General features: G+C 45.8%; 2 long non-coding RNA genes and 1 gene segment (V, D, J or C); 2 read left to right on the top strand and 1 right to left on the bottom strand.

The window, feature by feature from the left end:
* LOC141578114 (uncharacterized) overlaps nucleotides 1–14,164 on the bottom strand; it is a 49,068-nt gene extending 34,904 nt beyond the window's left edge. For 3 of the 4 annotated variants that reach the window (XR_012508034.1, XR_012508036.1, XR_012508037.1), the window contains exons 1-4: nucleotides 13,072–14,164; nucleotides 12,842–12,971; nucleotides 9,923–12,746; nucleotides 9,041–9,457 (exon numbers count right to left, since the gene is read on the bottom strand). This is a non-coding gene — a long non-coding RNA (uncharacterized LOC141578114). The remainder of the gene's footprint in view (nucleotides 1–9,040; nucleotides 9,458–9,922; nucleotides 12,747–12,841; nucleotides 12,972–13,071) is intronic. The other variant, XR_012508035.1, reaches the window with a different exon arrangement.
* Nucleotides 14,165–16,452: 2,288 nt separating this feature from the next.
* LOC141578121 (uncharacterized) lies at nucleotides 16,453–20,143 on the top strand. Its single transcript, XR_012508046.1, has 3 exons — nucleotides 16,453–18,055; nucleotides 18,513–18,668; nucleotides 19,881–20,143. It is a non-coding gene; the product is annotated as an uncharacterized LOC141578121 (long non-coding RNA).
* Nucleotides 20,144–20,833: 690 nt separating this feature from the next.
* On the top strand, nucleotides 20,834–22,280 carry LOC141578235 (T cell receptor beta variable 27-like). The segment is given in 3 exon segments: nucleotides 20,834–20,882; nucleotides 21,008–21,297; nucleotides 22,173–22,280. Coding segments are annotated over 3 exon segments (447 nt in total).
* The last annotated feature ends 552 nt before the right edge of the window (nucleotides 22,281–22,832 follow it).

Genomic DNA, 22,832 nt, shown 5'->3' with positions numbered 1-22,832 from the left:
GTTTCTGGACCGCAGCGCAAGGGCGTGGAGACCAAGCCGAGCACAGGGGCCTCGCTGAGACCCGAGTTCAGGGCTGTGGAGGTGGCTGACTTTGTAGGGGAGGGGAAGCTGCTATGGAGAAGGGAGCTGTGCACAAACAGAGCTCCCAGTATTGCATGGGGTCCTCTTTATTATTTATTTATATTTCATGGAGTCCTCTGTAGTCTTTGGGCAAATGGTAACAGTAGACGTCTACCAGACAGAGCCCCCCCAAGGCCTGGCAGAGAGCAGTTGCTGGGGAGCTGTGAGAGGAATGGAGGTTCTGGGGGTCATACAATCCAGGCAGATGGGACTCCTGAGCAGCCAGAGTGGACAGACTTTGCTGACACCCTGAGAATACACTTGGCACCGCCAGGGGGAAGCAGTCACACGTCGGGAGATGGGCCACCCAGGTCCTAGAGTGACAGCCATGCCAGAACTGCCCTAACAATGCTCAGCAAGCCTCAAAGGGATCCAGCTGATTTGCCAATAAATTCGCTGCCTTTTAGAGAAAAATACATCAGTGCTCATTAAATAAAGCCAAAAAAAATCTAGACTCTTAACAAGGTAGTATCCACAATTTGAATCATGCAACAACAAAGTGTTAGACTTGGGAATAAATGGGAAAATATGACCCAACGTAGGAAAAAATGGCAGCAGAAACCAACCATAAATAACACAGATGCTGGGAACTTCAGACAAGGATTTTCAAGGAGCTGTTACAAAAATGTTCAAGGATTTAGAGGAAAATATGATCATAATTTGATTAATCGATAAAACTGATAAACCCGGAACAGTCAAGACAAAAAAGGAAAAAACACAAGTTACCAATCAATGATGCAAAGGAGATCATCTCCATAGATCCAGCAGACATTAAAATGGTAGAATATCTTAAGTATATGCCAATCAATTCTACAACTAGGTGAAGTGAAATTATTTGAAAAACGCAACTTATCATACTGACTAGAGATGAAATTAGGAATGTGAAGAACCTTATATGAAGGAAATTTAATTCTTCATCAAAAACATTCTTTCAAAGGAAACTAAAAACCTGAATTCCTTTCCTGGTGAATTTTTTCAAACATTTAAGGGGAAAAAATGCCAGCTTTACCTAAAGTTCTTTCTTTTTAGAAAACAAGAAGTAGAAGCAATTCATAACTCATTATATAAAACTAGCAAAACCCTAATGCCCAAATCTAAGATATTACAGAACGCTATCCTATATGACCATAGGTGAAAAGATTTTTCCCAGCATGTTAACAAATCCAGCCCAAATGCATTTGTGTGACGTATGCATGTGTGTATGCGTATGTATCTGTGCATGTGATAATGCATCAGGACCCAGTGAGTTTACTGCAAGAGGCACAATGAGTTAGCGCTCAGAAATCAATGGGTGTCATCATGCTAGCAAAATAATGAAGAATAACCATTTCACCATCTCAATAGGTACTGAGAAAACAGTTGAAAAATCCAGTACTCTTTCAAAACGAACACTCTCAGCCCTGGTAATAGAAGAGAGCTTTCTCAATCTGATAGAGGCTATCAGTGAAAAATTTACAGCTACCACCCAATGTAATGGTGAATATTGGACACATTCTTCCTATAATCAGGAACAAGGCATGACGTTTTCTCTCATTAGTTTTCTTCAACATTATATTGGAAGACCTAAACCATGTCATAGGCCAACCAAAAATGAAATAAAAATCCTAAATACTGTAAAAGGAGAGGTGAAATTATCACTATTTTCAGATTGTATTTATTATATAATATTCATTATATTATATAATATATATTTATAAATTTTATGTATTTATAAATTATAAATAAATTTATATTTATTTATATGGAAATATTTATATAGTTTTTATAAAAATAGATTATTTATATAGAAATCAGTGATTCAGAACTAGAAACAATTAGTGACTTTAGAAAGATCACAAGGTACCACATCAAAATTAAAAATCAGATGTTTCTAGACTAGTTGCAAACAACTGAAAAATAATCTTTAGGAAACAATTCCATATATAGTAGGATCAGTAAATTTAGCAAATGATGTTCAATGAAAAACTACAAAACATCACAAATGGAAACTAAAGAAAATACTAAAAATGAAAAGATATATCCTGTTTATGGATTGAAAATTTTAATGCATTGTAATAGCAACTTTCTCAACAAATAAGTTGAAACAAATGGATGATTACATGGGAAAGAATGGACTTTTCTGATACCTCACCCCATGAACTAAAATCAATTTGAGATGGGTCATAGGACTAAGTGTCAAAGCTAAAACTACAAATCTTCTAGAAGAAAACACCCTTGTGAGTTGAAGGTAGACAAAATTTTCTTTTGACTAACTAGTGATAAAACATCATTTCTCCTTTGGCATCCTTTGTACCAGAGGACATTTGTTATATAGATTAACGATTCACAAATGAGAAGCGTGTTCTCATTGTCCCTAAGATCACCTCTGAACACACAGCACATATGTGGCAAGGAGCATGGTATGTGGGTAAGACCGAGAGGTCTGTGCTCTGCCTGTGGTGGAAGGTAAGTCAGAGGAAAAGTGGATTATAGATAAGGTTTGAGAGCCATATGAGCCGCCCAGAGTAGAGGGAATATTGGTCCATGCCAACAAGGACCTTCTTGGTTGCCCAGAAATTAGAATGTCTTTTTCAATTCCCTTCGCATCCGTTATGTATCTCTCCCATTCATTCCTCTGATAATAGTCTCTCACTCCTCCTCAGGCATAGATTCTGCTCCCAGAATGATTTCTGCGTCTCCGCTCCTTGCCATGTGTCTACAGACTCCTCCTGTAGGACTCCACCGGACCTGAGTCCTCTGTTCTCTCAACTGATGGGACCCCGCCCCCAATAACAGGTTATATTCAGCTCCCAAATCTCTCTTCACTCACATCATTGCCTTCAGCAGGGGGCAGCAAAAAAGCATGCTTAAGATTTGCAAATGAGGGCAATTACATTTTCCCATTAAGGACAAGACCAAACTGATGATTTTTATTATAATGACCTTGTTTGTGTTCATTGAACCCAAGGATATAAAATTTATTGGAACAAGTCCACATATCTAGCGGTATTATTAATGGAAAACTGTACTCAGAAAGAGAGACAAGGGAGGGAATGTGTCATATGGAATGATGCACTGGCTGTAAAATGTGCTTGGGTGCTCCAAATAAATCAGGCACTGTGCAAAATAACACAGGAGAGAGAGAAGCAAACAGGGAATAAACAAGAGATGCCATGTGTTGATGATTATTGAAGCCAGGTAATGTGGGAACATGGAAGCTCATTATACTATTGTATGTACTCGGTATGTGTTAGAACATTTCATAATTGAAAGAAAAAATATTAAAAAGGAGATTTTTCCAATGTTATGTGCAGCAGGATTGACTGGTGTGAGATGCCATGATGTATCCATGGACCAGGGGGAGCCAGGACAAGACCAGGCTGCCAACTTTGCCTGTTACGACCGTCACACAGGATTTCACACCATTGGTGTCTCACTGTGCTGTTATTTGTAATTTGTTGCACTGAAATATTGAACACTTTCCTCCTAAAATCAGGAACAATTTATGTTATGCCAAAAATATTTCTTTAAGGAACCATTTACAGTTCATTCAAAATATGAGTGAAGATGTTAAGTATTGGTTTGAAATCCCAAACCCTACCCACATTGAGTGAGTGCCTTCCTGCAATGAGCTAATACTTTTAGCGAAGATCTGCATCTAGAAAATACTGACCAAAAAAGCAGCAGCCCTTAAAGAACAGTGGCAACTTGGAACAAAGTTATCGTGCTTCCCTTCTCTTTAAAAAAAAATCTCAACATTTATGATGAATATATTCAAATCACATAGATTACCTAGACCTGAGTTAGAAAAAATAAATGCAGAAAAAAAAAAAAGAGAAATGTTACAGGGTCACAGCCTTCCAGTGAGACTAGACTCCTTTTATTTGAGAGGATTCTGACCTTTCTCTGTGCCCTATTCAGTTGGGATGGTGATGCTTCCTTGAACAACTGAAATAGAGAGGTTCTGAGAAGAGGGAGAGAGACTGCTTTCCGACAGATGGCAGAGAAGAACCAGGAAGCGGAAGGAGCAGGAGTTCCCGCATCCGCTGATAGGACACACACTAAGTAAGCCAAAGCACCACCCGCCAGACAAGTGCGGCACTGAAGGTTAGATCCTTGCGGGGTGTGGTGGGAAGGGGTGTGGTTGCATCTTTCTCTGAGACCCACTCAGTTGGGAGGGACAGTGACATCACCTACTGAATCCTTGCAGTTTCCTATTTCCATGTCCTGTTCCCCCAAACCTCAGAGCTGGAAACACCTCCATCCTGCCTCTCCCCACCATGGGCTCCATGCTCCTCTGCTGTGTGGCCTTTTGTCTCCTGGGAACAGGTGAGTTAGGGAAACATAAGGAATCCCTGCCTTAAATTTTCCGGGTCTGAAGCTTCTCCCTCGAGACTGTGGCAAGAGGAACCTGCACAGACTCCCTCCAGTTACTGCCTTGTTTCCTCACAGGCTCCATGGATACTGGTGTTACTCAGACCCCACGGAATAGGATCACAAACACAGGAAACAGTGTTTTACTGGAATGTTTTCAGACTAAGGGTCACAATTATATGTACTGGTATCGACAAGACCCAGGACTGGGGCTCCGGCTGATCTACTCCTCCTACAATGTCAATGATACCAACAAAGGAGAGCTCTCCAATGGCTATAGGGTCTCTCGTGCGGAGAAGGCGAAATTCTTCTTGTTCCTGGAGACTCCTGTCCCCAACCAGACAGCCCTTTACTTCTGTGCCAGCAGTTATTTGCACAGTGCTTCCTGCCCACCTGCGCTCTGCACAGGAAGACCAGCACATTTGCTCAGGAGGGCTCAGAAGTCTTTCTGGATGCGAGTTGTAGGATCCTTCAAGGTCATTCTGTGCCTGGGTGAGCCTCCATCTGAACTCAGGGCCACCTTGGGTTAGGGTTCCCAGGCCATGGGATGACTCCAAAAGCACAGGCTAGACTAGAGCTATCCTCTGACCCGTGTTACCTGTTCTGGTGGGGCTAGCCCCATAGTGTCCTCCTAGGAGAATGAACCTGAGCATTCGGGAACACCATGATGACTTTCAATAAAAGCATCTCTTGTTGGCTCTTCTACAGTGTGGTTTTCAGTGGTCCTGTGGCACCTGTCTCCCTCTACCCACTCTGCAGCATCCCCACCCATTCTGTCCCTGCTGGTGGCCCCTCTACCCTGCCAGCCTTTCTCAGTCCTGGGCCCTCCAGATCCTGCTGTTTAGCTCTATACGTGGTTGCCTTGATACCGAGAACAGACAGACTAGCTTGTTTTCTAAAACTTCGTTCTAAGTAAATTTAATTACCGTTCAATTTGACTCAGAAGGTGGAGTTCAACTACCAGAGATAGTGATCTATAAAAATGATCTTTCATCTACTGCTCCATACTTGAATCTGTCCTGAGATTAATCTTAACCTGCAGGAGCAGAAAGACTTGTTTCATTTCCTGGATGTACTACTGAATTCAAAAAAATACGCCTACTGTCCAACATGGAGGCAAAGCTAGGAGCTTGGAGATTCCTCTTTCTCTCAAGGCATTGGAACAAAAGACCCCGACTGCCCTGCAGGGCGAACCCTCTTAGGAGCCAGTGAACTGTGGGCACAAAGATACTCAATCAAGGACTGCCAAGCATGATGTAAGAGTCTGCCTGCGGACCAGGTTAAAGCCTTCCTAATGTGCTTTCTCTTCTTACCGTGGAAGCCTCAGTTATTTGAACAGAAGAATCCACAGGATCTGGTGATGTTCAGGCACAAAGAATCAAATTGCTTTTGTTTTCTACCGCTTCTAACCTGGGCGGGGGGCGGGGGGGGGTCATACCTCTTTTCTGTTTTGCAGTGCACTTCATGGGTTCTGTTTCATGTATTCCCTTGGGAAAAAAAGATCAGTTTTCTATGGAGTTTGGTTCCCAGCATTCTATACACACTTCACAAGCCATCTCACCTGTAATACAATTCTTCTCTCATGAGCTGTAACTGTTCCATTTTACAGTCTACTGGACATTTTTACTAGATTTCCCTGGACTTTTCTTCTGCCTTTTTTCCCCCTCAGTATAAATATTTACCCTTAACATTCCCATCCATGGCCATGACAATTTCTTACATGACTTCCTAAATGATAAATTCAGTCTTCTCCTCAACACTTCCACCTGGATGGCCTACAATTCAAACTCAAGTAATTTATTCCTGAATTTATTGCCTCCCCGCCCCTACATGCATCCACTCTGGCCCATATACTGTACTTCTGTCTCAGTGAGTGGAATGATGGTTCTAAGTTCCTCTTTTCCATTAGTCCTCGCATTACATCCATTGATAAATCTATTACTTCTGTATTACACATTGTCATCGATTCAGATTTCCTGGAAAATGGACTTTGCAAGGGACATTAGTGTTCAGGAAGATTATTAGAAAGTGCCCTTATGATCAACATCGGTAGAAGGGAAAAGAAGGAAGTTGCATGGGGCAGAGGAGAAGCTGGGCAGTCCTGCAGCCTCCACAAAGGCCTAAGCTGAGTCCACAGGGAGCTGGGAGGCGGAGGGGGCCCCTAGAATTACCCGAAGGGGAGGTGAGGAGGCCGGGTCTTATGCCCACATTCAGTGCAGCCACATTGGACACGATGGCCCTGAGAAGGGGGCTGCCCTCGGGGGAAGAGGGGTCCCTTTAGCCAAGACACCTCACAAGGAGGGCCGCCAGCCAGCAGCACGCCTAGGCGGCGGGGGAGATGGCCTTCATGCCTAAAGGGACAGCCTGGAGTCTCATCACGGTTTCTGACACGCACGCTTATCTGATTCAGCTGATCCTGTCCGTCTTAGTTGCTTCTACTTTACTGCAGGCCCTCATCACCTGTCACTTAGAAAAGATGCAGTGTTCTTCTCACTGGTCCGCCAGCCTCTTACTGCATCGGCTCTCCTCTGTCTTGGACAATCCCATCAGCCTGATTGAGTCCAACGTTCTCCACAAAGCCCTTCATGAAGAGATCTCTGTCTAAAAGTATGACCAAGTCTTCCAAATTCACTGCAGAACTTGAGAGTCCAGCTCTACTGACTGTTTCGTATTTCACTGAAGGGGACAAGCCGAATCACAGGGCCTCACCTTTGCAAAGGCTTCTCCTGTGTCTGAAGTGGGTCACTGCTGCTTGACCGCCTGGCTCACTCTTGCATGTCCTTTCATTCTTAGCTGTGAGATTAGCTTCTCCATAAAGGCTTTTCTGACTCCTACAGACAGGGAAGACTCGGCTCCTATCCATTCTAAAACTACCACAGTTGGTGTATTCCTTCATAAATCACTTTATGTTCACCCTTCCTGAGATTGTGTTCTTTAGTTTGAGAGTGATGTCCCTCCAGTTTGACAGCCTTAGAACTGAGAACATTGTTTGATTTAGTGAAGAAAAAGTAGAAGGATGGGACAGAGGACAGGAGAGGGAAATAGACTCAAACACGTCTCAAGTAGTTCAGGATTTTCTTCCAAATAACATGTTTTCTGAGCTCTGGTGGGTGTTTAAGTCCTCCACACACCCCCGACCTGCAAGTCCTTTAAGCACAATTATATAAGAAGACAAAGAAGACTAGAAAATGAGACAGGGTGTTTTTACTGGACCAAAAATGCATACAGATGTATGTAACAATTATCTCTGATGATTCCTGTATCCCTAATTGTTGACATTTAAAAATTCTCGTCAGCTGCTCCAGAGACTTCCCTCGCTGGACCGGAAAGGTGGGCACGCATGAGTCATTCCTGCACAGGCAACAAGGGGCACGTGGTTTATCCCTGCCTTCAAGCATCCCTTCCTCTGAGCAGGACCTGAGCCTCTCTCATATCTATTCCCAACCCAAGATCTACCCCTCTCTATCTTCCTTCTTTCTTTAGCCATCCCTACCGCGAGATAAAGATTTTACACCCAGGCCCTGCTGAGAACTTTTATCGACTCATCACTCAATCCTAACATCTCCTCACACTTAGATCAACTGGAAGTCTCTCTCCTTCCTGTTTCTTTAAAATTCATCAGAAAGAATCTCTCCAGATCTCTCTAATCACCCATTCCACTTTTTTTTCCAGCAGGGGGCAGTAAAGCTTCATTGATTTTTCTCTTCCTGGCCACTTCCTATTAATGGAAGACCAGCTTTCATAGTAAAAGCAAAGACCAAATGTCACCAATGATTTTAATGATTACCTTTATCTTAAGAGAGCCCCTAATAAGAGTATTTCAGGGTCTGTAAGTCAGAAGCGTTATATTCGTTCAGGACACAGGGGAGAGCAAGAGTGAGCAGGGACCTACCGGTGTTAATACATCCAAGAAAACTGAAGAGGTGATCCTTAAACAGTGGAGCTGTAATAGCCAAAATCCAAAAGCCCAGGTCAGCAGCCTGCAAGCAGGAGTTTTATTGGGTGTGTATCCTAGTGAACTGGGGCAGAGGCAGCAGACAAAGGGGGAAGGAAACCTGGGATTCATCTTCGTGGCTCAAAGTCACAGCTAAAAACTTTTCTCAAGATGACACGAGGAAAGAGAAAGGAGAGAGAAGAGTGTTTGTTTTGGATTCTGTTCATAGCAGCAGCATCCAAATATGTTTAGCCAATGTTACCCAAGTATGTACTGGAAAATAGCTGCAGATCTGAATTTTCCATCCTGGCACGATTGGTAGTGCAGTTAAAGAAAGATGAACCTTGTACCATGGAGCCTAAGTTGATGAAGTGAGTGAAATCTGAACACCGAAAAGTGAGAAGCAAGACGGGGAACGTTGTGTGATTATCACGCAATAATAATACATTTTCTGAGAACCCGGTGAATGCCAGTTACTGCTTTCAGCCCTTCACGCGTGTTACCTAAGGGGTTGCCCCACTTAATCCTCGCCAGATGGTCCCTGCACCCCGTCTGACTGAGCCGCGCTGCTCACCAAACGTTCTTCTCTCTCAGCTCTGCAGACTTCATTCCAGCCCGTTCCCCAGAACTCACCTCGAGCATCACTGCCTCTGCCGACCTCTCTGATCAGGTCAAGTCCTCCTATTACGAGCTTTTGAAGCGTTACCGTTCTCATCTTCGTTGCTTGTAATATAGGTGCAATTTTGTCAAAACAGAGACCTGAGTTAAGACCAGCAAAACATCTAGCCTTCTTTGGATGAGAGACGTGGACAAAAATATCAGTGCTCTGATGGGTAAAAGCGTCTAGACGACACTACGGTATCAACAGGACAGCTGCGGGGCCCAGAAGGACTACGTCATCGCAGTCTGAGCGACTTCATTAAGAGCCCGTCCCTCTTCCCCAGAGCCGGGAGACACCCTTCTCACCCCGACTGTGCCATGGCCGTCAGGCTCCTCTGCTATGTGGCCCTTTCCCTTCTGGGTGCGGGTAAGTCATAGACACAGATTTCTCTAAAATCAGGAAGAAACATTTTTCTCTGTACGAGGCTTGCTTCTGGCTTCAGCATTCAGGCCCATCCTGGACTCAGCTGCCAATTTTATTCTGTATCTCTCAGGCCTCACAAATGCCGATGTTAACCAGACCCCAAGATACGCTGTCATAGGGACAGGAAAGAAGATTACTCTGGAATGTAATCAAGCCATGGACCACGAGAGCATGTACTGGTATCGACAAGACCCCGGAATGGAACCCCAGCTGATCCATTATTCACACGGGGTTAACACCACAGAGAAAGGAGATCGCCCCTCCGAGTCCACTGTCTCCAGAATAAGGAAGGACCAGTTTCCCCTGACGCTGGAGGCCACCAGCCCCTCACAGACATCTAGATACTTCTGTGCCAGCAGTGAATGCACAGCACTGCACAGGCACTTACAGACAGCACAAAAAAGGTCCTCGCAGAAGTGAGGAAGCCCCACCTTCATAAACCTCATCTCAAACTGCAGAAGCCACTGCAGGTGTCCACCGACTCCCCAGCCCTGAGCGGCCAGTGTGGTCTGAGCAGCAAGCTGGGAAGAGGGCTGTGCCCGGGTCGGCCTCGACCAAGCGGGGGGATGGTCCAGCCGTGGTCGGACTGCCCCGTCCCCTGCGCCCTCCTGCACCGCCCTGCTGAGGCCGGCACCAGTTGTGTCCAGCAAGATAAGTGGGATGGTATTTGACGGTTGCCTCATGGCGACCTGCAGGGGAGGAAACAGGAAACGCTTCCTTTGATTTTCTCCACAGACCGTCATCTCTGGTTAACGGTTCCTTCCTCACGTAAAGCGTGTTACTTCACACACAGCGGCTCAAAAGCCTTTTCCTTTCCCACGCAGTCCCTCTTCTCAGCCCTCGGGTCCTCACTCCGAGGCTTTGAACACTGAAATCACAGAAGGACGTGAACTGATGATTTTCACAATCCTACCTCGAAATGAATGGAGTTTTAACTAAATCTACATGAGACACAAGGAACAGAAATTGTAGTTGCAAAGAAAACCCTCCAAAAGCTTCCCTGTATTTAGCCCTGGACCCCTTTGGAGACCGTCCTGGCCATTGGGAAGCTACTCCACAGATCAGTGCTTCTTGCTTGGACACACCGAATCTTGCAGAACTGGGCCTGCATCCACACAAGGCCAGACCCGGGACCGTGAATAACTGTGCTGTTACTCAGGCAGCGGATGAAAGTCCCGCTGTCGGCGCTGGGGCCCTCTGTCCCCTGAGAAGAAGTGGCTGCTGGCCCAGATGTGAACCCCCCGTCTTGAGGTTTCCGGAGAGCAAAGCCAGGCGGAGTCTTTGTCTTGGTCTCTTCTCTGAAGGGACTCAGCCTGTGAGAAAACGATCCATAGAACAAGATACGTATTTGATTGTAAAGGACACCACTTGGTTATCTTTCTTTACGTTTGAACCCCACAGTACTGTCCACTCCTTTGCAGTCCTTCGTGTGGGCTCTTCCTCTTCTCTTCCTTCTTTTATCCTGATTTCTGGACTTTTTATTCTTGTCTTCTCGATCTGCACGTGCATCTTGGATAATATTATCCAATCCACGATTCACGTTGCATCTCTCGTTAGTTCCAAGCTAGTTCTGTGAACCATCTACTAGGTATTCCCACATTCCTAATTTATAGGTTCCTCAGCTCAGCTTATCCCCCGCAGGGCTCATCACCCTCTGTTGTAGGCGCCCGAACCAGCGAAATCGGGGAGCCCTGTCTTCTACGGTCAGGTGTTTTGACGCGACGCCTGGAGGGTTACGAATCCTTCTGTATGTTCAAGATCTTGTAGTAACTTTCAATGAAAAAAATATGAAAATGAATATACATATGTATATGCATGGCTGGGACATTATGCCGTACAGCAGAAATTGACATGTTGTAATTGACTGTACTTCAATTTAAAAAGTTTAATTAATTTAATTGTTTTTAAAAAAGAACGCTTCTTCCCTGCCTCTTGTCCTCTTCCACCTTTTCCTCCTCATTGCCACTAGAGTGACATGCATAATACACAAATCTGATCATTCTCCCAGCCCCTTCACACATTCTCTATGCTTCTCTTTTACATTCATGGTAAAATTTAGATATCTTAACCTGACACAAAGGTATTTCACAGTCTGGACTCTGGAGATCTAGCTGGCCTTCAGTCCCCTCACCCCTGCTGGTTTTCATTCCAGCATCACTGAACCGATGCTCTCTGACCCCCTCTGAGCCTTTGCACGAGCTGTCTCTCCACCTTCCGTGGTCTACTCTTCTCATCTGCAGGGCTCACTCCTACAGTTCCAGTCATCACTGTCCTGACACAAGAAGTCTTCATCTGTTTCAGTCCAGCCCCGTGTTCCAAATAGCAGTATGGGAGGCTTCCCTCACCACTGTCTGTCTTATTTTCCCAAACAGAGTCTCTTTGGGCTACTGGTTTTCCTGATACATTTTGAATAAGAATGGTCACAGGGCATAAGTCAGACAGAAACAAAGCAGAGCAAAGTCTCAGAGGGTGGACGGATGTCTGTCCTGCTGGGTAGTGTTGGGGGTGATGCTGGATGCTGAGGCAGTAAAATCCTCGCTGTACTCAGGTAGGAGAAAGATCTACTTTGGGTTCTGATGCCGATGATGGTGAGTGCTTCTTAAACAGATGCCGGGTGAACTGCTGGATTCATGGCAAAGAAGTGAGTGAGCTGTTCTATGAGCAGCTACCACTTGTACACAGCCAACACCAAGCCTCCCTCTGCTACAAAAACAGCAGCTCCTGCTCCTCTTGCACACTTTCATTGAAGGGTAAAGACGAGGAGGAGGAGAAACTTATCTTCTTTGCAGCTATTCACATCCTCCCTCAACTGTGCTTTCCAGCTGTACTGAACCTTTTCTAAACTCCGAAAATGTCATAAGGCCCTGGACTTTTCCTATGCTGGTCCCTCTGTCTAGTCTACCAGAGAATTATTTCTTTTCCTACAAATCTTACTTAAAACCACACCACTTCTGTGAAGTCCTCCCTTCCTTCCCAGAAAGATAAATCATTCATTTTCTCTGTGGTCCTACATCAATTTAAAGAAACCCCAACTTTTGTCCTTATAATCCAGCTTGAAATGTTGGCCCCATCTCACTCCTCACAGGCAAGCATGGCCTTGGAGAGACTGGACTTCATATCCTTTTACGTTGTAACCCCAGGATCCAGGACTGTTGAGATATACTGGACGCAAAACTAGAAGCTTCATGAGAGCAGAGGCGTTTTTGGGTTCATGCTTGTATCCCAGTGTCTGATCGTAGCTCTGGCACATAGTAGCTGTTCAATAAAAATGTATTCAACAAACAAAAAAAGAGTCAAATATATTTTCCTGGAATTGACCCTGAATTTGTGCCCCACTATTCTCTACTCACCCCCAAAATTATTCGTTGCTCCAGTCTCCCATGTCCCAGGTCTCATTCTCCTCCCTAATTGAGTGAACGAAAACCCTGTTGTAAAGCAGCTTAAAATGGGAGGCTGATGGAGACCCCTCTGTGGAGAGGGCTGAAAAAGAGGCATGGAATAAAGACAATATTTTATTCTGGTGATTTCAGTTTGAAGGGTGGATAACCCCAGAATTGGCCCACTTCTGTAAATGTCATACCTGCACAGGTTCAGGGATACAATCTTCCAGCAGGGCACTCCACACTGATCCCTGGGCTCAGAGGAGGGCAGTTCTCCTAGGAGAATCCCCTCCCTGCCACTGGAGGGGCCATCAGAGTGGCAGGCATCAGCTTGGTGCTACTGTTGAATTTCAGGCAGTTGGGGGATAGCTTACTAAGTGTCATTTAGTTATAGAAGCTGGAGTAAATTGAAAAATAATTCCCATAGTAAGAAGTCTCCAGTCAAACTCTTTAAAAGAGAGAGAAAATAGAGAGGAATATACAGAGTAGAAAATCTTGAAAATTTCATCATTAACAGTTGAAAGTACGGGTTTTGGAATTAGACTATCCGGTTAATTTCTAGTTTTACCAAGTTACTTAACCTGTTTAAAGACAATTTCCTAGTCTAGAAGTGGAGTGAATAATTCGGGACTCCCAGGTTTTATTTAGTCAAGAAAATGAATGCAGATTGCCTACTATAATCCCCAGCACAAAATTAGACTCAATAATAAATGATGATGTTAGTAGCAGTACAACTCGTTACCAATTTGAAAGCTAAATTTGAAGGAGTGATTACTGTGTACGAGGCATTGTTATAACCACTTAACATATTAACTCATTTAATCCTTACAGCAACTCTATAAGGTACATACTTTTAATAAAACAAATTACAGATCATAAAATTGAGGCACAAACCAAGTCACTCGCTTCCCCAAGATGAGAGTAAGTAACAGAACCAGCATTCAGATCTAGGCAGTCTCCCTCTGGAACCTTCATGTTATCCACTTACTTTGCTGCAATGGTAGTTGTTAGGGCGTGTCATGGATGAAGAACTGAGTCTGAGTGAGAAAGAATGCAAAGGAATAGCAAGTATTAACCGAAAAGAGTGATTGTTTTCCCCAATCTGAATTGGTCGGGAAAGTCGAATGCCTAGTGGTGCTCTGTGAAAGGCAGGGAAGACACCACCTGTGTAGATGTGGGACTGTGGGTGTGGGCGGAGACAGTGACATCACAGGCAAGCAACCGATGGGCTGTTGACAGCTGGAGGAAGACCTGTTCCTTCTCCTATCCTGCCACGAGGCTCAGGCTCTCAGTTTATCTCTTGGAAGTGGATGAGGTCTTGGAGCACAAGGGGAATTCAGACCCTAGGATTTCTAGGCACCAGCACAGGGTTTTTGTTTGTTTTTGTCATGCTCAAAACATTGGGCTTCCTGATGGACACAGTTTGTACCTTCTGCATCCTTTTCCCACAGGTCACCTGGAGGTTAGAGTAATCCAGAACCTAGAGAAGAACAGGGGAGAAGCTTTTCTGGAATGTCTTTCAGACTTTGGTCATGACAGAATGTTCTAGAGCATCCACGACCCAGCGTTGGGGCTGCGGCTGACCCCCTGCTCACTTGTTGGGGGCAGCACTGAAAAAGGTTCCCTGATGAGTGTCTCCCAGAAGAAGGAGGGTTTCTTCCAGGTCCTAGAGACATCCTCACACTTCTGTGCTAGCAGTTTATCTATAGTAATTCACTGCCACATCCTAGGTGACCTAGAATTTGTGGGAAAAAAACCTTCCTAGAAATAATGTTAAATTGCAGAAAGTCACATCAATGACATTTGGGCTTCAGTTCATCTGTGGTGATGAGCATCCCACAATTTCCCTAAAATGCTTTTTTTCCCAAAGCAAGCATTGTTCAGAGCAGTTGGGAGACAGCTGCTGAAAGTCCTTACATCAGCATTTGTCCATACCCACTTCCATCGGTGGAAGCTCTGCTAAGATGAGTTGCTACAGCATATGAAATCCTCTCTGAACGTGCTCTGGGCACCTACGAGATTTTCCTAAATTTGTGTACGTCTGGTTGCTTCGTTCCCTTCCCCACACCTTTTCACTCCCTTAAGCATCAGCCTAAAGGAAAAAGAGAGGACGTAGGATTATGTGCAAAGCACAGAGGTTGGAAAGCACATACAGTGTTTGTGGAAAAGAATAACATTAGGCTGGCTAAAGAGACGAGAGTACTTTTAGAGTGAAAGTCGAGGTTGGACATAAGGACAAAATGGAAAAGAGTTCCAGAAGTGTTCCGAGAAAACACTCAAGGGTCCAGGGAACACACATCAATTTACCACAATAGTCCAGAGAAAATTCAAAAGATGCAAAACCCCCATATTACAAAAGATAAGGGAAATCAGAAAAGTCACAGAGGCAAATCCTGCCATGCTAATTCTTCAAGGGAAGGGCGTAAACAGTCATGTGACCTGGATAAATGAAATTATCACATTCAGTCAAGTCTAAGAGGCTTTGCGATGCTTTCTGAAGCAGTGAGGGAGGAGGGCGTGGTCTCGGGCCAGGAAGTGGGTGAAAAGTGTTGGCATCAGAGACTTAGTTCAGCCCAGGAGCAGACAGTGTTCTCCATCTGCTGCCACCATGAGCAACAGGCTCCTCTGCTGTGCTCTTATCTTTCTCATCAGAGCAGGTGAGTCCTGAGCAGAGGTCAGGAATCCTTGTCACTGGCTTCCCAGGCTCCGGCAGCAAAATGTTTCATCAAGAAGGTAGCACTCATCTCCGCTCCCCAGGCTGTTTCTATTTGATCCCTGCTTTGTCTCCCACAGGCCTCAAAGAAGCTGCAGTCACACAGTCCCCAAGACACAGAATCCTGAAGACAGAACAGAAATTAACTCTCCAGTGTTCACAGAGGATGAATCATTATTCAATGTACTGGTACCGCCAAGACCCAGGATTTGGGCTGCGGCTGATCTATTACTCAACTGGTACCAGAACTACTAAGCAAGGAGATGTCCCTGAGGGGTATCATGTCTCTCGAGAAGATCAGGCCGATTTCCCCCTGACCCTGCAGTCAGCCAGCACCAACCAGACATCTGTGTACTTCTGCGCCAGCAGTGAATCCAAGCGCTGCACGGCCACATCCTCTCCGCACAAAAAGAGAGGCAAACGGAGGAGTGAGGGGGTGCTGTCCTCAAGATTCCTGACCCCGACTAGAAGTTTCCTCAGAAGCCTGCACTGAAGCCCTGCCTTTGACCTTAATATTCTTTGCTTCCCTTTTCCCATTCTTGTCTAAATCACTCTCTCTATTCTAATCAAAGTCTTTGCCCTTGATATTCTACTAGACGAAAGGATATTAACCCAATGTGAATATTTTCTAAGACCAACTTCAGTTTTCAGGTTCAGCTGTAAGAAAATTTTGATGAAACTGAATTCTGTTCAATTAAGTCAAGAAAGGAGAAAAAAAAAAAGCCAAAGATTCTTCCATGAGTGTCTCAAAGAGTAACCATGTTGGATGGGGAGATAGGGTACTGGGACTTCCTCAGACATGCAGTGGCCTGAGCATAAGTAAAAGCGGATGCAACGGTAGTGAAAAGTTGTCAGACAATGTGTGGGTTTAGGAAGAACTTAGTGTGTGTGTGAGAGGGAGCGGAGAGGGGTGAGAAAGAAATGAAATGTGTTTGTCTTCAGGGATTATCCGGGAGCAGAATTTTCACTGTACAGTCCCCAAGGGAGGATGCTGGGTGCCAGCCAGCTGTCTTAGTTTTCTATTGCTGGGTAAAAAATCACTGCAATTAGGCAGGTCAAAACATCACCCACTTATCATGTCATGGCTCTGTGTGTCGGAAGTCCTGGATGGGAGGGACTGGGTTCTCTGCTCAAGGTCTCATGAGATTAAAATCAAGGTGTCATCTGGCAGCATTCTCTCTGGAGCCCCGCTCCTCCACCCAGCTCATCCCTATGACTGGCAGGACTCAGCTCCTTGTGGTGCTGGGACTAGAGACCCGGTTTCCTTGTTGGCTGTCACTGGGGAATTGCTCCTACGTCTTGACTATTATAAATAGTGCTGCTATGAACATTGGGGTGCATGTATCTTTTCAACCTGGAGTTTCTTCTGGATATATGCCCAGGAGTGGGGCTGCTGGATCATATGGTAATTTCACTTTTAGTTTTTTTAAAGGACAGGTGATGCCATTTTTAAAGGTAGATGCTACCAGTTTCTGTTCTTGACACGCTCCAGTTTTGCAAATGCCTCATCTCCACAGGTTTAGGATCAGAATGTTCCAGCAGGGAGCCCCGCAGTCATTGCTAGCCTCAGGGATGGACTATTCTGTTGGGAAGAGATCCTTCCTGTGATTTGACAGTCAATAGCCAACACGGTGTGCATGGTCACTGCTAAGGAGCACAGAGCCACCAGGGTGACCCAAGGAGTCACCCTCCAAATAGCAGGAGATTGGAATTTGTTCCTGCTACTGAGAATATCAAAGAAGTCCATTGGCTTTCCAGCTTTCTTTCCACTGTGAGGTGACCACACAAACACACTCAAGCATGCAGAGGGAAAGGTTGGGGTGGAGGGCGGATGGAGATGTGGAGAGACAGAGAAAAGAAAAGAAAAGATCTCCCCTTGATCCTTGAATCTTCTAGGTACACCAGAGTCCCTGTGCACCAGCAGTTTATCAACGCAGCCACATCCTCTGCACAAAAGTGGAAAACCCAAGACACGTAGTGACCCTGCCTTCCCCAGCTCCCCCACCCACACAAGAACACCCAGAGCCCTGCCTGCCAGGTTATCATCCTTTCCTCTGCTTTTCCCGCCTTAGTTGCTTTCTTACCACATCTCCCCACTAATTTTTAGTGTTGGTGATTATAATTGTCTTCTGTTGCTGCTACAACAAGTAACCACATCCTTAATGGCTTAAAACAATACAAATTTATTATCTTACAGTCCTGGAGGTCCGAATTCCAACATGGGTCTCACTCAACTAAAATCAGAAAATTGGCAAGGCTCCATTCTTCTCTGAAGGCTCTTGGACAGAATCAGATTTCCTTGCCCTGTGGTTCGCTTTCTCTAGCTTCAAAGTCAGCAATGTTCCTTCTCTGACTCTTCTTCCACGCTCCCGTCTCCCTCAACACAGCTGGGAAAGGTTCTCCGCTCTGAAGGACACACATGATTAGACTGGGCCTCCCTGGATAACCCACGCTACTGTCTACAGCTCAAGGTCAGCCGATAGGCAACCTCAACTGCATCCACAACCTTCCTTCCCTTTTGCAATCTAAACATTCACAGGTTGGGGGGATTAGGACTTGAGCATCTTTAAGGGGCCATTAGTCTGCCTACTGCTGGGATAGTCCACTAGAGGGCGTTAACATATTACTTAATATACACTTGCATTTCAGACACTGATAAGACAAGTGTACATAAAATTGGATACTATATGACCAATTAAAAGAAAACTCAGTACTAAAATCTCACAAGGTCTTTCGAAGGTTACTCATATAGTATAGAAAAATATACAGGATAGAATGACTTCCTCAGAACCAAAAACGGCCTGAGGATAAGTAAAACAGGATTTGAAGTGTGGTGAAAATTCTATAGTCTGTGTCTGGGTTCAGGATCACCCACAGGAAAACAAATATGGCTGTATAATTAAAGGGACAGATGTGTCCTTCCTACAGGGGTTTTAAAGAAACGGTTCCTCAGTTGGATAAAGGCAGACATACTTACTGTTGTCAAGAGACTGTCATCCAAGAAGGATGGAGGAGAGACGCAGCAGGTGTACTGAGCAGTGTCTCAGAGGAGGAGGCTGAGAGCAGGCACTGAAGACCCGCAGGGTAAGACACATGGGGATGGACAGTGTAGACCAGAATGCCTTACATCAATGTGCAAAATGTGGAGGAGACGTTTCAGAGCTCCTGGCCACCTGGAGGATTCTCTCTTCTTCCCAGTCCCTTTGTTAGGGACACAGGAGCCTGGCCCGCATTGGGGAAGTGAAGTTCCCCAAACTCTTGGCTGTGGTGGCCTTGGGAAGGAGAGATCAGAGGGAAGGGAAGTTTCCAGGAAAGAAGGGTGGGAAGATACAGCAACTGGCTTCTAAGTACAAACATACTGGGGACTCAGCTCAGCAGTATCACTTTAGGGTCTTGGTTGATGTTGAAGAAGAAAGAAGAGACCAGAGCAGCCTCACAGTCCATGGCATAGGGAGGCGAGAAGCAGGTGTCTGAGGAGAGGGAATTAGCCAGTGGGGGAGGGTAGGAATATAGAAGCAGCAGCCTCCTAAATCTTGGGTTAATCTAATATGGAAAATGCTTGGGATAAAGTACAAGTCTCTGAGTTGTAATTGTCCACCTCTACGATGTTGGAAGTACCACGGAACCTGGGAAAATCCAATGGACAGGAGGATAAATAGATCCTTCTGTTTTGCGGATGTGGGTAAGCTGTGAAAGATTTCTACAGATGCAGTTTGGGATGACAAGGTATTACTAGGTAATACAAAATTATTTACTGAGGCAGCTTCTTGAGAATGAAAACTGCTGGGGGTTTTTTCTTGAGAGTACCTGGACCCGTAGCTAGGGTATGGAGGACTGGCCAGGACAACATGAACACCTAGGATGGAAGTAGAACCAGGTTTGCTCCCTACAGCCTTTTCCAGAAAGGATTGGTGCAGAAATATAGAAAGAAAGAACTCTCCTCCTTAGAGTAGGGTTAATGTCACGACTCCCTCACTCCCATGGATTGTTAGAGCCAAATGTCCACCTGAAGGGGACTGAGGCCAGAAAGCCACCTCTGAGATTCGACGGCAGCCCAAGAACTGGGATGAGAACCCACTTCTTGTCTGGAGATAATAACGATTTAGCAAAATACAGAGGGGCTCGGTGAAGCTCTAGCTGTGGTGGGAAGCAATTAGGAGCACGGGGCAGTCTCCTTCCCTCTCCTCCTCCGCCCCTCTCAAGAATACTTCGATTCCAACATAGCCCAAGAAGAGCTCAAGGGAGTTAAAGGGGGGAAATATTCTGGGCAGCCCCAGGGAAGTTATCTCAATGCAGGAAGGGCACAGAGACCCAGAAAGTGGAGCCATCTGTGAGCTGCTGGAGGAGCTAAGATGATGCGGGGACACCCGAGTCACCGGCAGAGCTCCGCATGGCTGGGACCAGAGCAGAAAAGCACAGACTGGCTTAACGATTCTCCAGGGACAGAAACCCTCCCTGTGGAGCCCCGTCTGGAGACCACAAGCAAGCAAAGCCACACGCCCCAAGCAGCAAAGAAACTGAGTTTGCTGGTATAAAGGTGAGGTTGCTGCAGAAGGCAGGTGTCGCCTCTGCCTCTCACAGCCCCTTTAAGAGGAGAGAGAGGAGGAAAGGGAAGAAAGATACATCCAACACCAGCCTTGAGGAAAGCAGTTATTCACATTCGTGACTAAGTTTAAGCTGCTAACGAGAAAAGAGCCCTGGGTCTAGGATCTTGAACTGGATACAGACCAATAAAATAATCCATGACGGGGATTTAGGTAAATTTTCACACAAGACTCTTTTAAAAGGTCGTGGCTGAAAAATATGTCCATGGCCATACAAAGACAGGAATATACTTGTAATTTTTCTGCGGAGTAGAAATGAGAGGTAGAAACCTAGAAAAAGTGTAGTTCTGATGATAGCATGTTTCACGTTCTCATATTTCTAAGTGATGATCAAATACGTTACACCAGTTTCCATCTTAGAGATCCAAAATATTTTTCAACTTTGACAAAAAAGGTGCTAACAAGAAGCTGTCAAATGCACAGAAACCAGCAGCCTCCCAGGAGGGCGAGGAAAATGGCAGGGATCACAAGCCTCACCAGCCCAGGCTGGCCAGGACAGTCACCTGGTTTACACTTCTGGTTTCCCTATAAGGAAAGGGGTGTGGCTTCTCTCGGGAAATTGAGGGCCAAGTAGCTGCAGAGAAAGAGACATCACAGAAACCAACTAGAGCCCCCAGCGCTGGCAGACGCCTGAGTGACACTGCCATGGGCCCCCGGCTCCTGGGCTGGGTCCTGCTTTGGCTCCTGGGAGCAGGTGAGACCCAGAGCCCGAGGGCAACCTCGCCTGTAGCTTGCAGGTCTTAGCTCGAGCCCTTTCCTAAGGGCTGCAGCATCAGGTGCCTCCTCGGCTGCCTCTAGCTCTGTCTCCTTCCCCCACAGGCCCCGTAGAACCCGACGTGACCCAGAGCCCGACACACTGCATCACAGAGACCAGGAAGAAGCTGACAGTGACTTGTTCTCAGAATATGAACCACGAGGCTATGTACTGGTATCGACAAGACCCAGGGCTGGGTCTCAGGCTGATCTACTTCTCACAGAATGTTAATTTTACTGAAAAGGGAGATATCCCTGATGGGTACACTGTTTCTCGGAAAGAGAAGAAGGATTTCTCCCTGACCCTGGAGTCGGCCAGCATCACCCAGACCTCCTTGTACCTCTGCGCCAGCAGCGTATCCACAGCGCGGCGCAGCCAGCTGCTGTCTGCACAAGAAGGGCAGCCACGAGGGCAGGGAGGCGCCTCCCGTGGGAGGCCCCACCCAACCAAAAGGAAAAACTTCCCCCGTCATCTGTGCCCACAGAAGTCCTTCCCTGACTCCCCAGCTGTGGGGACTCTGAGCAACGCAGCCCCTGTGCAACGTGCCCTCCGCTCATTTCTGGCGCCAACGAGCTTTTCAAAGCAGGCCCAGCTAACTGCGTTAAGTCTAGCACCAGGGGTAAGGCTTTCCTTTCCTAGAAAAAGACTTTTGCACACACTGCCATCCTTTCTCCTTACTGAGGATCGTTGTTACCCAAACTGAACATTGTGTTTTCAGTTCACTCACTTAACAAAACTTCACCCCACATTTCAAGTCCTCTTCTTACAAGTCTTGTAGCTTGGAGGAACAGCACGTTCTGAGTTGTTTACTAAATCTGTTATCTCATTTTCCTCATCTCAGCAAATGGTCTGCCATCCCCCCAAATGCCCAAGCCAAAGGTGAAGAAGTCGTCCCCATCATCTCTTGGATACTCCCTTCCCACCCCTAATGTACCCTCCCTGCACACTTCTAAGTATTAAACTCCTTGCAAGTTTTACTAGCTTTTCTTAACCTCACTGATAACACTGTGGTCCAGCAAATGCTGCCTCTCGCCTGGATTCCTTAACCACCATCCAAATTGCTACCTGCCCCCACCCACAAAGTACTCTGGAGCTTAAAATTCATCAGCATCTTTCATTGACTTGGCTGACATCTGAAGTTTATGTTATTTTACAAGCCTCTCAACAACTCCACGATGCGGTCTTTGCACCTGTCTCCCTTCCTTAACGTGAACGTCCCTTTTCCTTCAGTTACACAGCTGCCTTCCGCTCTACAACCCTCCTTGGGACCTGAACATGTCCTACGCTGACTCACCCCTGGGTCTTCACCAAGAATGTTCCCTCTACCTGGACACCTAATTAATGATTTCTCTACATACCAATTCAGAGTCATTTCCTCCAGGAAGATTTCTTTGACTCCCTGACTGAATTAGTTCTTCTCTGTGCTCTAATGACAGCCTGAACATCAATCCTCAGGGCAGTTAACATACTCGATTGTTTGCTGTTTAAAACGTACATGAATAAATGTTGGAGTTAATGAGAGCAGCGACTATGCTTATATTGGGTACTTTTTTTTAATCTCCATACTCACCAGAGTGCCTGAGGAGTGCGGGGCTAATGAATGAAGGATCAGTCATACCATCTTCCCAACACCCCTCTGACTAGTCCAGGATCTGAGCCCCCTGCAGAGTCCTCACCCACCCATACTTTGGGGAGATTCCACGGGTTTTCACGTGGGAATGCAAACAAGATGAATCACGTACTCGAGTAGTGTTTAATTCTTTCTCTACGCCAGCCCTGGTTTACTCTGTGCTATACATCACCCCGAAAAGGATGTTGCCTCTCTTGGGTACCACGACATCCATGGCATTCTTTCCTTTTTCTGTTGGACCCTAAAATACTTGCCGGCCG

This window comes from Camelus bactrianus, chromosome 7 (assembly GCF_048773025.1).
Source record: "Camelus bactrianus isolate YW-2024 breed Bactrian camel chromosome 7, ASM4877302v1, whole genome shotgun sequence".
NCBI classification, from domain to species: Eukaryota; Metazoa; Chordata; class Mammalia; order Artiodactyla; family Camelidae; genus Camelus; species Camelus bactrianus.
The sequence above is the reverse complement of the archived record's forward strand: the minus strand, read 5'-3'. Positions and strand labels throughout refer to the sequence as shown.